At 55.3% G+C, this 15,801-nt stretch overlaps 1 protein-coding gene across 3 annotated transcripts in view; it reads right to left on the reverse strand.

The window, feature by feature from the left end:
• The window catches only part of KIF2C (kinesin family member 2C), a 35,939-nt gene that overhangs the window by 1,315 nt on the left and 18,823 nt on the right, over positions 1-15,801 (reverse strand). For 2 of the 3 annotated variants that reach the window (XM_090046661.1, XM_090046659.1), the window contains 8 exons: positions 14,863-14,926; positions 14,577-14,668; positions 14,198-14,340; positions 12,450-12,654; positions 11,375-11,485; positions 10,295-10,362; positions 507-618; positions 298-414 (listed from right to left, as the gene is read on the reverse strand). In XM_090046661.1, the coding sequence (XP_089902787.1) occupies positions 298-414; positions 507-618; positions 10,295-10,362; positions 11,375-11,485; positions 12,450-12,654; positions 14,198-14,340; positions 14,577-14,668; positions 14,863-14,926 (912 nt within the window). The remainder of the gene's footprint in view (positions 1-297; positions 415-506; positions 619-10,294; positions 10,363-11,374; positions 11,486-12,449; positions 12,655-14,197; positions 14,341-14,576; positions 14,669-14,862; positions 14,927-15,801) is intronic. The other variant, XM_090046660.1, reaches the window with a different exon arrangement.

The raw sequence follows: 15,801 nt of genomic DNA on the forward strand, positions 1-15,801 counted from the left end.
TGCTGCTCACAACACAAGTAGGATGGACATGTGTGTGTGCGTGCAGGCTCAGAACTGGCACTCTGAGAGGTAGGGTGTGTGCACGTGCACAGGGGCCTTAATGACGCTGAGAACCACTGGTCTATGCCCCAAGTTTGCAGCGCCTTGGTGCCAACACAAATCAGTTGATGTGAAAAGTAATGGGTAAGAGAAAGGGCTGGGCATCATCCAACACATTGCCCAGGGTCCATCCCCACCCCAGCTCCCAGGCCGCCCCCCGGCTGCTTATTGTTATTGGCAGCGCACCCCTCCCCTCACCTGTCTCATCTCCCGGAGTTCCTCCACGGCCTTCTCCTCCAGCTCGCTGATCTGTGTCATGGCGTAGCGGAAGCTGGACATGTGGGGAGAGAGCTCCTCTTCGTCCTTGCCCAGCTGCTGTTTGGTGGGGAGAGCAGATTCAGGTGAGCCGAGAGACGTCATTCACCCTGCGCCAAACCCAGGCAGCTCCTCCCCTGCCAGCCATGTACCTCAAGTTGCGGGCCTGACCCTTCCTCACTGGTCTCTGCCTCCTCGCTCTCCGTCTCCATGTGGGTCTGCATCTCGCCGGCACCTCCGTTGTGAGGGCTGAGCTCTTTCACCCTGGGAAGGGGAAGGATTGCATCAGGGCCGGGCTGAGGGTCACCCAGGAGCTGCTGAGAACAGCTTTGCAACAACCAGGCTCCGTGAAGGGAAGGAGGCTGCCGTCAATGACTGCAATGCGCTTCCCCCTGTGCCTGTTCTGTGCGGCAATCCCTGGGCCCCCCCGTCACCGAATCACCCACAGCCCCTGTGGCTGACAAGCTGCCCAGGTCACTGGCGCTCTGCTCCACGTGGAACTGAGCCTCTCTCTGATCAAACCAACCTGCTGGTGCCAGCTGGAGCCGGATGCGAACCAGACACAGAGATCTGCTCCCCCACGCCCCGGGCACGCTCTGCTGAGGCCATGACGCACAAGAGCCTCCATGCACTGACCTGGCACAGTCTCAAGGGAGCTGCAGTCTGTTGTCCACAGCTGCTACATCCACCTGCCAGCTCCCTGCCCCGAAGCCATGAGGGATCTGGGCCAGGGACTGCCAGTTGGGGCGTATGAGCCAGGTGGGCCGAGTCAACAAGGCACCGGAGAAGGCAAGTGCAAGAAGCCTGGGCCCTCCTGGTTGTCGGCAGCAGGCTGGAGGCTGTGGCTGCCCTGGGTCACCGGGAGGCCTGAGCAGGGAAGAGCTCCCCCCTTGCCCCAGAGGCAGCCAGGGTTGGGGCTTCAGTGCGTCTCTGCAGCCCCGGCCCAACAACCCCCCCAGAACCAAGCCAACAGCATCGCTTCGTACAAGAGATCTGTCGGTCCACAGGCCGAGTCCCTGGTGTGGTAGGCGGTGTGGCACACGTCTGGGATATGGGATGCCTAAGCTCACGCCCGTTCCCAGGGCAGCACCCTGACTAGGGAGGGGCCTGGTGCTGGCAGAAGGGTCGCAGCCGAGTTGGTTCAGAGACAAGTGCCTCCCCCTGGCCTGGCACTCGGAGCCTGCTCGTGGATCCAACCGAGCCAGCGTACCCCTAGGGGCCTGCGGGAGCCCGCCAAGTCCAACCCCAGCCCCGAGTCATCCAGAACAATTACTGGGGAAGAGGGGAGTCAGCCCGACATCCCATCAACCCCCACACAGGCTGCTGGCTTCTGCACTGCTCTCCAAGGCGCCTGAATCACCCTGGGGGTCAAAGGCTTGGGCACCAGCTGGGCCCGGAGATCCCACAAGGCTGCAAGGGGCTCGAGTCAGGCATTGTGAAGCCCAAGTTGGATTAGATATGATGGAAGAGAGTCAGCAGGAGACCGAAAAGGCTTGGCCTCTTCAGCTGGGAAAGCAGACAGATGAGGGGAGCACGAGAGGGCGACAGCAGCATGAAGAATGTGAACAAAAATAGAACTGCTCATCACTTCCCAGAAAGCTAGCACCAAGGGGCACTTCCTGAGATTGGCAGGAGATGGGTTTAAAACTAACAAGACTAACTAAGGAGGCTTGTCAGTGAGGCCCTGAACAGCCACAACCCAAAGGGGAGGGGAGTTCAGGACAAGTGGTTGCTCCTCAAGGGAGCAATCCTGAATGCACAAGCAAAGTCTCTCTCATCTCGGAGGAAAGGCAGCAGGAGGGCACAGCAGCCCCCTTGGCTCTCCAGGGAACTGGCAGACCTCCTGCATCTTAAAAGGAAGACCTACAAAGGATGGAGGACTGGAACCGCTACCAAGGAAAAATACTCTGCATTAGTCTAGACTTGCAGAGAGCAAAATCAGGACAGCCAAGGCTGCGATGGAACTCCAGCCAGCTACAAATATCAAGGACAATAAAAAGTCCTTTTTTAGGTATGTGGGGAGCCAGAGGAAAAGCAAGGGCAACACTGGACACCTGCTAAACCAGATGGGGCAGCTGACAACCGATGCCCAGGAAAAAGCGAACTTGCTAAACGGGTACTTTGCATCAGTTTACCACCAGTCCCACGGGACGGCCCTGCCCACTGTGGGTCAGGGAGGCCTGGGCGAGGGAGATTCCTTGCCCTTCATCGAAGCTGACCTCATGAAGGATCACCTTGACAGGCTGGACACCTTCAAGTCAGCTGGTCCTGACGGGTTACACCCAAGGGTACTTAAAGAGCTGGCAGGCATCATAGCTCAGCCCCTGGCATGGATCTTTCATAGATTTCATAGACATCAGGGCTGGAAGGGACCTTGGGAGATCACTGAGTCCAGCCCCCTGCCCAAAGGGCAGGATGTCAGCTGGGGTCATAGGATCCCAGCAAGATAAGCATCCAATTTACTCTTGAAGGTGTTCAGTGTAGGTGCTTGAACCACCTCCGCTGGCAGACTGTTCCAGACCTTGGGGGCTCGGACAGTAAAGAAATTCTTCCTTATGTCCAGCCTGAAACGGTCTTGCAGGAGTTTGTGACCGTTCGACCTCGTCATCCCTTGGGGCGCTCTGGTGAACAGACGTTCCCCCAGATCCTGGTGGTCACCCCTGATAAACTTATAGGTGGCCATCAGATCACCCCTGAGCCTACGCTTTTCCAGGCTAAAGAGTCCCATGGCTCTCAGCCTGTCGTCATAAGATCTGTTTTCCTGACCTCTGATCATGCGCGTGGCTCTCCTCTGGACTCTCTCAAGCTTCTCCACATCCTTTTTGAATTGCGGGGCCCAAAACTGGACGCAGTACTCCAGCTGCGGCCTCACCAAGGCCGAGTACAAGGGGAGAATGACGTCCCGGGATTTGCTCGAGAAGCATCTATGGATGCACGCCAGCATTTTGGTCGCTTTACTAGCCGCAGCATCACATTGCAGGCTCATGTTCATCTTGTGGTCAATGATGACCCCCAAGTCTCTTTCTTCTGTAGTGCTAACCAACGTAGCACTACTGAGCCTATAAGGGTGCTGCAGGTTTTTCCTCCCAAGGTGGAGAACCTTGCATTTACCGGTGTTAAACACCATGAGGTTCTCGTCTGCCCATTTGCTGAGCTTGTCCAGGTCAGCCTGGATCACCCGCCTATCTTCTGGCGTGGATGCTTTGCCCCAAAGTTTGGTGTCATCGGCGAACGTGGCCAGTCCACTCCTGACTCCAAAGTCCACATCATTAATGAAGATGTTGAACAGTATGGGTCCCAGGACAGAGCCTTGAGGGACCCCACTGGTCACAGGGCACCACGATGAGTGACTGCCATCAATCACAACCCTCTGGGTCCGACCACGAAGCCAATTTCCCAGCCAGCGGATCGTGGTGGAGCCAAGGCCACAACTGGTCAGTTTGGCCAAGAGGTGATCATGGGATACCAGATCAAAAGCTTTTTTGAAGTCAAGATATATGACATCAATCTCTTCTCCCTCGTCCAGGTGATAGGTCACCTGGTCATAGAAGGAAATGAGATTGGTCAAACAAGACCTACCCGCAACAAACCCGTGCTGGCTGTCCCTTAGGATGTTAGCCTGGGCCAGTCCCTCAAGGATGGCCTCCTTAATAAACTTTTCTAAGATCTTCCCCAGGATAGAAGTCAGGCTAATGGGCCTGTAGTTAGCCGGATCCACTCTTCTCCCTTTCTTGAAGATCGGCACCACATTGGCCTTCTCCCAGTCTTCGGGCACTACACCAGAGCGCCAGGAGCTCTCGAAGACCTGTGCCAGGGGCTGGGCTATGACGCTCGCCAGCTCCTTGAGTACCCTGGGGTGCAGGTTGTCAGGGCCGGCTGACTTGAAGGTCTCCAGCTTCTCAAGGTGTTCCTTCGCAAGGTCAGCATTGATGCAGGGTAGGGGATCCCCCTCACCTAGATCTCCCTGTCCCATAGCAGGCATGGGCGTCCCGTGGGACTGATGAAAGACTGACGCAAAGTACCTATTTAATAGGTTGGCTTTTTCCTGGGCGTCAGTTGTCAGTTGCCCCATCTGGTTTAGCAGGGGTCCAACATTGTCCTTGCTTTTCCTCCGGCTCCCCACGTATCTGAAAAAGGACTTTTTGTTGTCCTTGATGCCTGAAGCTAGTTGGAGTTCAGCTGCAGCCTTGGCTTTCCTGGTTTGCTCCCTGCAGGACCGGACCAGCGCGGAGTAATCCTCCTTGGAGGTGAATCCCATCCTCCATCCTTTGTAGGCTTTCCTTTTTAGCCACAGTAGGTCCGCTAGGTCTCTGGAGAGCCAGGGGGGCTGCTGTGCCTTCATGCTGCCTTTCCTCCGTGTTGGAATAGATTTCGCTTGTGCACTGAGGATCGCTTCCTTGAGAAGCAACCACTCTTCTTGAACTCCCATCTCCCTGGGGTCATGGTCCCTGAGGGCTTCACGCAGACGGAGCCCCTGGCTCTTGGCTGTGGGGGCTGCCTGTCCCTTTTTCAGGCTCAGGGGCCTGGGAGCACAGCCACCTCCCCGTGTGGGGTCTGCGCCCTTTTGGGGTCTCTGGCACACCAGCTGGAGGAGCTCCAGGCCACAGGCCAGAGACTGCGTGCCATCAGGGACTGCGAGCAGGAGACTGACTCCTACTGCCAGGTGCTTCTCCCCCGGGAGCCGGAGGGTAGACAACGGTCTCCCTCCAGAACAAAGGAGGACTCCGGGACCTCCCGCTCTGCCCAGTCAGGGCCATGGACCAAGGTGGTCAAGGGCCCCAAGGCCCGCCGCACCAAGGCCCCTGCCCCGCCAGAGCTTAGCAACAGGTTCGCACCTCTTGCAGCCCCAGCAGAGCCTGCGCAGTTGCCAGCTCCCACAGGCAACACGGGCTCACCTGCAGCTACCGCCCCCGCTCTCCCCAAGACAAAACGTAAGTGTTTGTTGTGGGAGACTCCATCCTGCGGGGGACTGAGGGGGCAATCTGCCACCCCAACCCCTTAGCCCAGGAAGTCTGCGGCTTCCCGGGGACCCGCATCCGGGACATTGCGGAGAGGATCCCACAGCTCCTCCGGCCCACAGACCACTACCCCATGCTCCTTATTCACGTGGGCACCAATGACACGGCTCGGAGCCCCCCAGCCAGGTCATGAGGCGCTACAGGGAGTTGGGAGCGGGGCTTAGGGGTCTGGGAGCTCAGGTGGTGTTTTCCTCGATCCTCCCAGTCTCGGGCTATGGGCTGAGGAGGGAGAGGAGGATCCATGCAGTGAACCAAAGACTGCGGCGCTGGTGTTATCGGGAAGGCTTTGGCCTCCATGACCACAGCCCGCTCTTTGGCGAGAGAGGCAGCGAGCTGCTGGGAAGAGATGGCCTCCACCTCTCTCCCCTGGGGAGGGGGCTCTTCTCAGCCAGGCTGGCTGACCTGCTCCACCGGGCTTTAAACTAAGCCCGCTGGGGGACGGGGGGGACGATTGCCACTGCTGGCCCACTGAGCGACCCTTGCAAAACCAGCAGACCAAGGCACTAAAGGGAGCCCACCCCTGCCCCAGCCCTGGCACAATCTGTGGGCAAGGCAAGAGCCCCCAAGGGCACACTTGCCTGCCTGTACACTAATGCCAGGAGCCTGGGGAACAAGCAGGAGGAGCTCATCCTCCTGCTCAGTGCAAAGAAATATGATGTCATTGGGATAACGGAGACCTGGTGGGACTCCACCCATGACTGGACCATGGGTATAGAGGGCTATACCCTGTACAGGAGGGATCATGTGGACAAAAGGGGCGGGGGTGTAGCTGTCTATGCAAAGGAAAGCTACATGTTCCTGCAAGCTGATCTTGGCGACCAGGGTGGACAGCTAGAGACCCTCTGGGTTAAAATTCATGGGGAACACGGCACAGGAGACAACGGTGGGACTCTACTACAGACCTCCCACCCAAAGTCCTGAGCTTGACCAGGAGTTCGCCCAGGAACTGGCTGAGGCCGCATGCTCCAGGACCATGGTGGTCATGGGTGACTTCAATTACCCGGACATCTCGTGGGAAGATCACTCAGCAAAATCCGAGCGGTCGCAAAGCTTTCTCTCGTGCGTGGATGACCTCTACCCGACTCAAGAAGTGTATGGGCCAACGAGAGGCAAAGCGCTGCTCGACCTGGTACTGGCTACGGGGGACGACCTAATCGGCGACCTAGTGATCGATGGGAAGCTGGGTGACAGCGACCACGAGCTGATCACCTTCACCATCCGCCGTAAAGCTGGCAAGTCAGTCAGCAACACAGAAGTCCTTGACTTCAGAAAAGCCGACTTTGACAAGCTCAAGAGGCTAGTCGGCCAGGCCCTCAGGGACCATGACCCCAGTGAGATGGGAGTTCGAGAAGAGTGGTTGCTTCTCAAGGGAGTGATCCTCAATGCACAAGCTAAGTCTATTCCATCTTGGAGGAAAGGCAGCAAGAGGGCACAGCAGCCCCCCTGGCTCTCCAGGGACCTAGCAGACCTCCTAAGGCTAAAAAGAAAAGCCTACAAAGGATGGAGGACAGGATTCAGCTCCAAGGAGGATTATTCTGCACTGGTCCGGTCCTGCAGGAAGCAAACCAGGAAAGCCAAGGCTGCAACTGAACTCCAACTAGCTTTGAGCATCAAGGACAATAAAAAGTCCTTTTTCATATATGCAGGGAGCCGGAGGAAAAGCAAGGGCAACACTGGACCCCTGCTGAACCAGATGGGACAACTGACGCCCAGGAAAAAGCCAACCTATTAAATGGGCACTTTGCGTCAGTCTTTCATCAGTCCCACGGGACGCCCATGCCTGCTATGGGACAGGGAGGTCCGGGTGAGGGAGATCCCCTACCCTCCATCAATGCTGACCTCGTGAAGGAACACCTTGAGAAGCTGGATACCTTCAAGTCAGCCGGCCCTGACAACCTACACCCCAGGGTACTCAAGGAGCTGGTGAGCATCATAGCCCAGCCCCTGGCATGCATCTTCGAGAGCTCCTGGCGCTCTGGTGTAGTGCCCCAGGACTGGAAGAAGGCCAATGTGGTGCCGATCTTCAAGAAAGGGAGGAAAGTGGATCCAGCTAACTATAGGCCCAATAGCCTGACTTCTATCCTGGGGAAGATGTTAGAAAAGTTTATTAAAGAGGACATCCTTAATGGACCAGCCAACGCTAACATCCTGAGGGATTGCCAGCACGGGTTTGTTGTGGGTAGGTCTTGCTTGACCAATCTCATTTCCTTCTATGACCAGGTGACCTATCACCTGGACAAGGGAGAAGAGATTGATGTCATATATCTTGACTTCAAAAAAGCTTTTGATCTGGTATCCCACGATCACCTCTTGGGGAAACTGCCCAATTGTGGCCTTGGCTCCACCACGATCCGCTGGCTGGGAAACTGGCTCCGTGGTCGGACCCAGAGAGTTGTGATTGATGGCAGTCACTCATCGTGGTGCCCTGTGACCCGTGGGGTCCCTCAAGGCTCTGTCCTGGGACCCATACTGTTCAACATCTTCATTAATGATGTGGACTTTGGAGTCAGGAGCGGACTGGCCAAGTTCGCCGATGACACCAAACTTTGGGGCAAAGCATCCACGCCAGAAGACAGGCGGGTGATCCAGGCTGACCTGAACAGGCTCAGCAAATGGGCAGGCAAGAATTTGATGGTGTTTAACACCGAAAAATGCAAAGTTCTCCACCGTGGAAGGAAAACCCTGCAGCATCCTTGTAGGCTCGGCAGTGGTACGCTGGCTAGCACTACGGCAGAAAGAGACTTGGGAGCCATCATTGACCACAAGATGAACGTGAGCCTGCAATGCGATGCTGCGGCTAGTAAAGCGACCCGAACACTGGTTTGCATCCATAGATGCTTCTCAGTCAAATCCCGGGACGTCATTCTCCCCTTGTACTCGGCCTTGGTGAGGCTGCAGCTGGAGTACTGCGTCCAGTTTTGGGCCCCAAAATTCAAAAAGGATGAGGAGAAGCTTGAGAGAGTCCAGAGAAGAGCCACACGCATAATCAGAGGTCAGGAAAACAGACCTTATGACGACAGGCTGAGAGCCATGGGGCTCATAGTTTCATAGTTTCTAGGATCAGAAGGGACCTGAGCAGATCATCTAGTCCGACCCCCTGCCGTGGCAGGAAAGAGTATGGGGGTCAAACGACCCCAGCAAGGTGTTCATCTAACCTCCTCTTAAACACCCCCAGGGTAGGAGCCTGCACCACTTCTCTTGGACGTTGGTTCCAGACCCTAGCCGCCCTGACCGTGAAGTAGCGCTTCCTGATATCTAACCTAAACCTGCCCTCTGCCAGCTTGTGACCGTTATTCCTGGTCACTCCTGGCAGTGCTCGGGGAAATAGGGACTCCCCCAGTGCCTGCTGGTCCCCCCTGATTAGTTTATAACAGGCCACAAGATCCCCCTCAGCCTTCTCTTGTGGAGGCTGAACAGGTTCAGGTCCCTCAGTCTGTCCTCGTAGGGCCTGCCCTGCTGCCCTCTCACCATGCGAGTGGCCTCCTCTGACCCCTCTCCATGCTGTCCACATCCCCCTTGAAGTGTGGTGCCCAGACCTGGACGCAGTCCTCCAGCTGTGGCCTGACCAGTGCCACATCGAGGGGGAGGATCACCTCCCTGGACCTGCTCGAGATGCATCTGTGGATGCTTGACAAGGTGCGGTTGGCCTTCCTAACTGCCTCTCCACGCTGCCGGCCCATGTTCATCAATGATGACCCCCAGATCCTTTTCCGCCTCCATGCTGACAAGAGGGGAGTTCCCCAACCTGTAGGTAAGGTGCCGGTTGTTCCTCCCCAGGTGCATCACCTTGCACTTGTCTGTGTTGAATCCCATCCTATTCTCATCCGCCCACCCTTGTAACCTGTCTAGGTCTGATTGTATCCTGTTGTATCCTTCCAGTGTGCCCACCCCCCCCACACATCTTAGTGTCATCAGCAAATGTGAACAGGTGCTTTTTACCCCCTCGTCCAATCACTGATGAAAATGTTGAACAGTGCGGGCCCGAGGACCGAGCCCTGCGGACCCCCACTGCCCACGTCCCTCCAGGTTGAGAAGGACGCATCCACTACCACCCTCTGGGTGTTCCCTCCAGCCAGTTGGCGACCCATTTGACTGTGTGGGCATGGACACTGCAGTCCCCCAGTTTCTTAATGAGAACGGGGTGAGAGACAGTGTCAAAAGCCTTCCGCAAGTCCAGGAAGACGATGTCCACTGCTACCCCTGCATCTAATGATCTGGTGATCTGATTGTAAAAGGCCGCCAGGTTGGTCTGACAGGACCTGCCACTGATGAACCCGTGCTGGTTGCCCCTAAGCATGCAGTCCCCAGCTGGCCCCTCCTGGATGTGTGCCAGCATAATTTTCTCAAACAGCTTGCCTAGGATCGAGGTGAGACTAACTGGCCTATAGTTTTCTCTTTAGCCTGGAAAAGCGCAGGCTCAGGGGTGATCTGATGGCCACCTATAAGTTTATCAGGGGTGACCACCAGGCTCTGGGGGAGCGTTTGTTCAGCAGAGCACCCCAAGGGGTGTCGAGGTCAAATGGCCATAAACTACTGCGAGACCGTTTCAGGCATAAGGAAGAATTTCTTTACTGTCTGAGCCCCCAAGGTCTGGAACAGTCTGCCAGCGGAGGTGGTTCAAGCACCTACATTGAACACCTTCAAGAGCAAATTGGATGCTTATCTTGCTGGGATCCTATGACCCCAGCTGACTTCCTGCCCTTTGGGCGGGGGCTGGACTCGATCTCCCGAGGTCCCTTCCAGCCCTGATGTCTATGAAATCTATGAACCTACCCCTAGGACCAGGGAGAGCTAGCACCCATGTCTCCCCTACGTGAGGTAGAGACCCTGCAGCTTCAAAGGCGTGTTGCCAAAGTCAACACAGAACAGCAGTACGGGCAGAACCTTTGCTCAGGGTGAAGCCACTGTGTGAGAAGTGTTACCTGTCAGCGTATCTCAGGGTGTTCAGGGTGTATTCACAAGAGCTCATGCCGGGTGAAATCATGGCGATCTGCAAATACACAGGAGGTTGTTACAGGCCACGTGGGCTCCTGCCGGCGAGACAATATGGGGCAAACATCCCAGGCAGACAGCTTAGTGACCTGTTGTTTTACAGCCTGGGTTCAGACATGACTTCTTCCTTCTAAAACTACGGTGTGAAACTTGGGCTGCACAGATTAGTGGCCAGCTAAGTCTGTGGGCTGGATCAGGCCTGCAGATTGTCCCTGCATGCTGGATCCACATCCTGGGGCTGGTTCGGTACAGGTGCCACAGGCAGCTTATGCCCTGGACCAGCCTCCAAACGCCGCCAGCAACATGCACCCCAGACCAACTGCATGCTCCCAGTCCAGTACAGACCCCAGCTGGGACAAACAGGCAGCACTGGGGGCTGGGTGCCAGGGCTCTGTAGACTGGATCTTTGACCCCCAAGTTATTAAATTCCTAGACCTCAACTTAATCAGCTCTTCACCCTTCCTTGCTATAATCCAGGCTCCTGTTGTATGTTGTCTGGCAGCAAGAGACTTCTGAGCTGGGGAAACTGAGTTCTACATCCAGCCCCGCTATTTGCTGGTTTTTTTCACCTTGGGGAACTGAACTCTGGCACAGTGAGACACCTGCCACCTCTCCACAGGGCCTGGAGCGCAGAGAGCTCCACCAGTTCAGCATTCAGTACTGGTGGGAGTACCTTGCTCTGGTCCCGCTGTTGCAGGCCAGCAGGCACTTAGTAAACTTGTTGGTGTGGGAGCTATTCCTTCTGGCTTCTGCAGGGGGTTGATAACTAAACTCTGAATGCAGAGTGGCTCTTGGTGGCATCAGCCAGAAGAAACTAGCTCAGCTGGGGAAGTTTCCAGGAAAGAAAATTAAATCTTTCACCTGCAAAGTGACCGGATTTGGGCTGGCGTCGTTAAGAAAGGTCTGGTCACTTTTAGACACCTGCTTTTCTGAGCGATCAGCTGCCTAAATCCGATAGGTTTAGGTGCTTGAATCAGACACTGGGTTTGTCCGTGAAGTGCTGTGCTCACCATGCAGGTCCGGGAGTTGGAGCCTATAAAGGAGTCCCGCAGCACCTGGGTCAGCTTGCTCTCCCGGAACGGCGTGTGGGACTTGTTCTGGCCGAGCGCGCGGATGCACTCCTAGGAAATAAACCATGGGAGCCTTGTCAACACAGCGTCTCCTGCCAGCACACTATGGCACTAGATGGCTGCTGTGGCACCACCCTAAGGGCTCTGTCAGGGTCCAGGTCCACTGGGTCCCAGCGCTTCTCAATCTGCAGGAGCTCCACGCAATGGCTTAACTGCTTTGGCTTTCACACACAGTCGCCTTGAGCACTGCGTGGCACTGCTGCTGTCAGGGAGTCCTGCACACCCCTCACCCCTTTCTGCTGCACTGGGTATGTCCCTACAGTCCTCCTCACAGATGCTTTGTGAACTGGGCTGAACTGCTTCTGTGATCAACGACCAGCATGCAAGAGGAGCAGGGACAGTTTCACGGGAAATGCACAGGGCAGTGACCACTCAGTGCTAAAGCAACCACGGGAAAGAACAAGGGTCACAGGTCGTGACTTGGTTTCCCTGCTCGACTGGCCAAGATATCGTTCTCTCAAAGAAATGGGCAGGAATACAGACATCTGACCTGTATAAATCTCCACATGACGGAATAGGGCTGGGAGTCCCAAACTCACCTCAGACCGTGAGAATGGATTCTGAGGGGCCAGCAAGCATGTCTGTTCTCCTCTGTTTGCAGCTGCTCTTGGTAATGATGCCCGATTGCCAATACCCCAATAAGCTGGTGTCTAGTTCAGAGGACCTGGCTTTGGCTTCTTTTGTACTTATCCAGATAAAAATAAAAGCTGCCAGAGACATCCCAGGTGTGACAGCATCACCATTCTGTGCCCTCCAACATCACACTGTGACTGCTAATAAGCCACGTAGCTTAAGCGCAGAGATGGGCAGGGCCTCGGGGCATTTTTTTCCTCTGTCTCCGTGTACAAGTGTTCCATAAGAAACTGCTCTGTGCTGGGAAGACTGTGCTGGTCACACTATGCCAAGCCAAAAGGGCGCCCCCATCTAGGCACGGCTCTTACGGGTGACTGCCTACCTTCAGGGCCAGCAGGCTCTTGTTGATCTCTGCCCCTTCCATACGTGTCTGCCGGTCAGCGCTGGAGGTATCCGCACCCCGCTCGTTCCCAGCCAAGTCCACCAAGGAAAACTTGCCGTGAAGCTTCCCACGGCGGCGGAGGAGGATCTGGAAGCAGGCGTGGGAACGGGAGGAGCTGGAGTTCGCAAAGGTCTGCCCAGATGTCCTGCAGGGAGGGATACAAAGACAGGAGGAATTCAGGAGTCAAGACATCTCTGGGGCGAGCACTAGGAGAGCTGGCCTCAAGTTACACAGCCAGACAGAGTGACACGGTCTAGCTGCCTTGCCTGTTATTTCACGCAGGCTAATACAAGATGTGACCAGTGCCCGATTCCTGCAGCTCAATTCAATCCACTCCTAACCCCTCCTTCCAGACCCTCCCAAGCCCACCACTCTCTCTGTCCTGGCTGTGCTTTGAACTTCTCATTGACCTATTCAGGCCTGGAAGCTGTGCACTGCAGGCTGTCCCTCCCATAGAGGAGTGTTTCTCCTGGGCAGCACTTCTGACGCCCCAAGTCCAGGCTCCGGCTCAGCCCGTTGTGCTACACAACGGGCCCCATCACCTGTTTGTGACCAGCCCTTGCTCTCCTGAGGAAGTGGAGTTGGCCCATCACCCCAGTCCTGCACTACAAGTCCTCACAGGGCCTGGCACCAGGGATGGGATGTTTTCCCTTGGCCTCTTAAACCAATCCATTCCCCTACTGGCTATGTTAGTGGCCAGCCCAAACCCTGCCTGCATCCCTCATGTATCAGGTCTACACAGCACAGAGCTGGGTGCGGTTTGCTGCAAACGCACCCGTTAGACTTGCAGGCTGGACTAAAGCTCTTCATAGTTTGCGAGCACTGGAAGGTCACCAGGGCCGGTTTGGGTTTGCTACTGGCTTTGGTGAGCATGTATATATTTAGCTAAGAGGCATGTGAGCTACTGAAAGCCCCCCTACCCCCAATCTTCAAATCTCCATAACCGTTTACTAGGAAGGGGGTCATATCAGTCAAATGCTGCTTGCTGCCAAAAGAGATGGTAGGGTCACCTCCCCACCCTTCCCTCAGGGAACTAGGTAAGAAAAAGCTCTACAGACGGGACTGCCTTTGGAAGTAGAGTTTGGAAGTAGGTTTTTTAAGAGCAGTTTGTGCTTCAGCCTCAGAGCACGGGGAGGAGAGGCTCACGTCTGGAGTGCAGTACCGACTGCCTTCACCAAAGCAAGCTGCAAACAGGCTGGAAGAGCAGTGCGCTGTCCCGGGAGCCTGGCCAGCTGCTGGTTACCATCTCACCTGGAGGAGATGCTTCTCACAGCGGCACAGGGCAGAGAGCAGCCACACAGGGGAAAAGCCCGAAGTTGTGCTGCCCCTCCTGACCCTAGGGCAAGCAGGGCCTCAGCTCTCAGCTGCCCAGTGAGGTCTGTGCTGCAGCGTGTTCGACAGGCCTTGAGAAGCTCCTGATAGGCAGGTGCTGACCGAGAGGCCTTTAAGGAGACAGACAGAGGCCTCCTACAGGCTTTTCATAAAACAAGCCACCCCTTACAGTATCTGTGCCCTGGCCTTGTACCATACTGACTGATCTTACTCCCCTGGGAACTGAAGGGTATACTCATCACAGGGGAGTGTTGTTAGCCAACTCTCATCTGAAGCCTGGTCAAGCGGCCAAAGTTACGGATGGTCCAGTTCTAATGGGAGCTAGAAAGAAACTGCTGCTTCCTCTGGAGACGAACCTGCAGGCACTGCCCATCTCGATCATCCTGATGACATCCTCAGCACAGCTGACCTGGTGCTCTTGGAGGCCGACCACCTGGACCTGCTGCTTGCCGTCTTCCAGCACGCGGAGCTTTGCCTTCTTGTTCAGTAGGTCGAACACCTGGATTGAAGCACAAAGATGGTTCCTTTCCTTGGGTCCGTCTCCCTACCCACGTCTTGAAGGGAAGCAAAGCCCAGTGCCACAGTGGCAGACCAGCAACACATCACCCAAACTTCCCCATTAAATCCTTCCAGAGGCACAAAAGACCCAGCACCCAACAGGGATGTGCAAGCAGGAGGTAAAAAATGCGCCAAATACAAATAAGTGATTTAAGTTACAGATATGCAATGTCTCACCTTCCCATTATAGATTTCAAAGAACGTCACGTAGACTTCCAGGCTCAGGTTCCTGTACCGTGACTGGTTCTGGAGGAGGAAGACATCCCGTGCTAACAGGGAAAGGAGGCAATAGTCAGCTAGATCACAGACCAGTCCCAGCTGCATCCTTACATATATTTTTATTCATAAGGACCTTCAAAGGTCTTACAGGCTTCACTATAATAGATACGATCCAAGCACACACATGCGTGTACATGCACAGAGACGCACTGGTTTCTAGTTCAAACCCTTAGAAGCAACTTACATGCAAATGCATAGATCCCCTTGGAAGCATTCTGAGCTCTCCCTGAGAAATCTCCTCCCATGGTCTATAAAATAAAGGCAGGTCATTACTGAGAAGTCAGGCTAGCAAGACACTGCACCCCCCATAATATATTGCACTCTGAGCCATGGACAAATGTAACCTGCAGAAATGGAGATGCCACCTATAGCATGTGCATGTAAAAAACACACCTCGTCTCATGCAAGTGTTAGGGCCTCTACACCAATCCAGGACACATGACATGTGATCCTCACACCTCAGTGTGCAGGCTGGCACCCTAGTCTCATAGGCTGGGGACTGTAACATGACCAAGGTGCCAGAGCTAGGGGTTGTAACATGAAACTAGCAGGGAAGGAGTTTAAAATTAACACCAGGAAGTTTTTTCCCCCCAGCGTGTCACTGATGTGTGGGACTCATTTCCACTAGATGTGGTGGAAGCCAAGAGTGTAGCCAGATTCACCACGGGACTGGACCCATGCTTGGAGGAAAAGGGCATCAGTAGCCATTGAGCTTGGGAGTGAGAGGCATGGCCTCTGCATCAGACCTTCAATGCTGGAGGCTGCAAGGGAGAGAGGAACAGGGGGAAACCCTGCTCAGCCCATCACTTTCCCTCCAGCCTCTGCCACGATGTGACGCAGGAGACTGGCCAAGATGGACCTAGGGTCCGACCCAGGACAGGGCAGTGCTTATGCTCTTATACTAAAATGTGCCAATTTGAGACAGAGCCCTGGATAACAGATCCTCCTGCTCTTCACGGGCTGCGCGTTAGAGTCAGCCGTACAACTTTTCCTGCCCACCAAAAGGCAGCAACTGCTGCCTTCCATTGTCGAGTCAACATTATTAGCCCATCTGCTGACAAGTGACCCGTCTCCCCGTGGCAATTCAGTTCCAAGTTCAATAACTGTGTCTACAAAACTCCAC

This window comes from Crocodylus siamensis, chromosome 5 (genome assembly GCF_052110815.1).
Source record: "Crocodylus siamensis isolate JL-2025a chromosome 5, ASM5211081v1, whole genome shotgun sequence".
NCBI lineage: Eukaryota > Metazoa > Chordata > Crocodylia > Crocodylidae > Crocodylus > Crocodylus siamensis.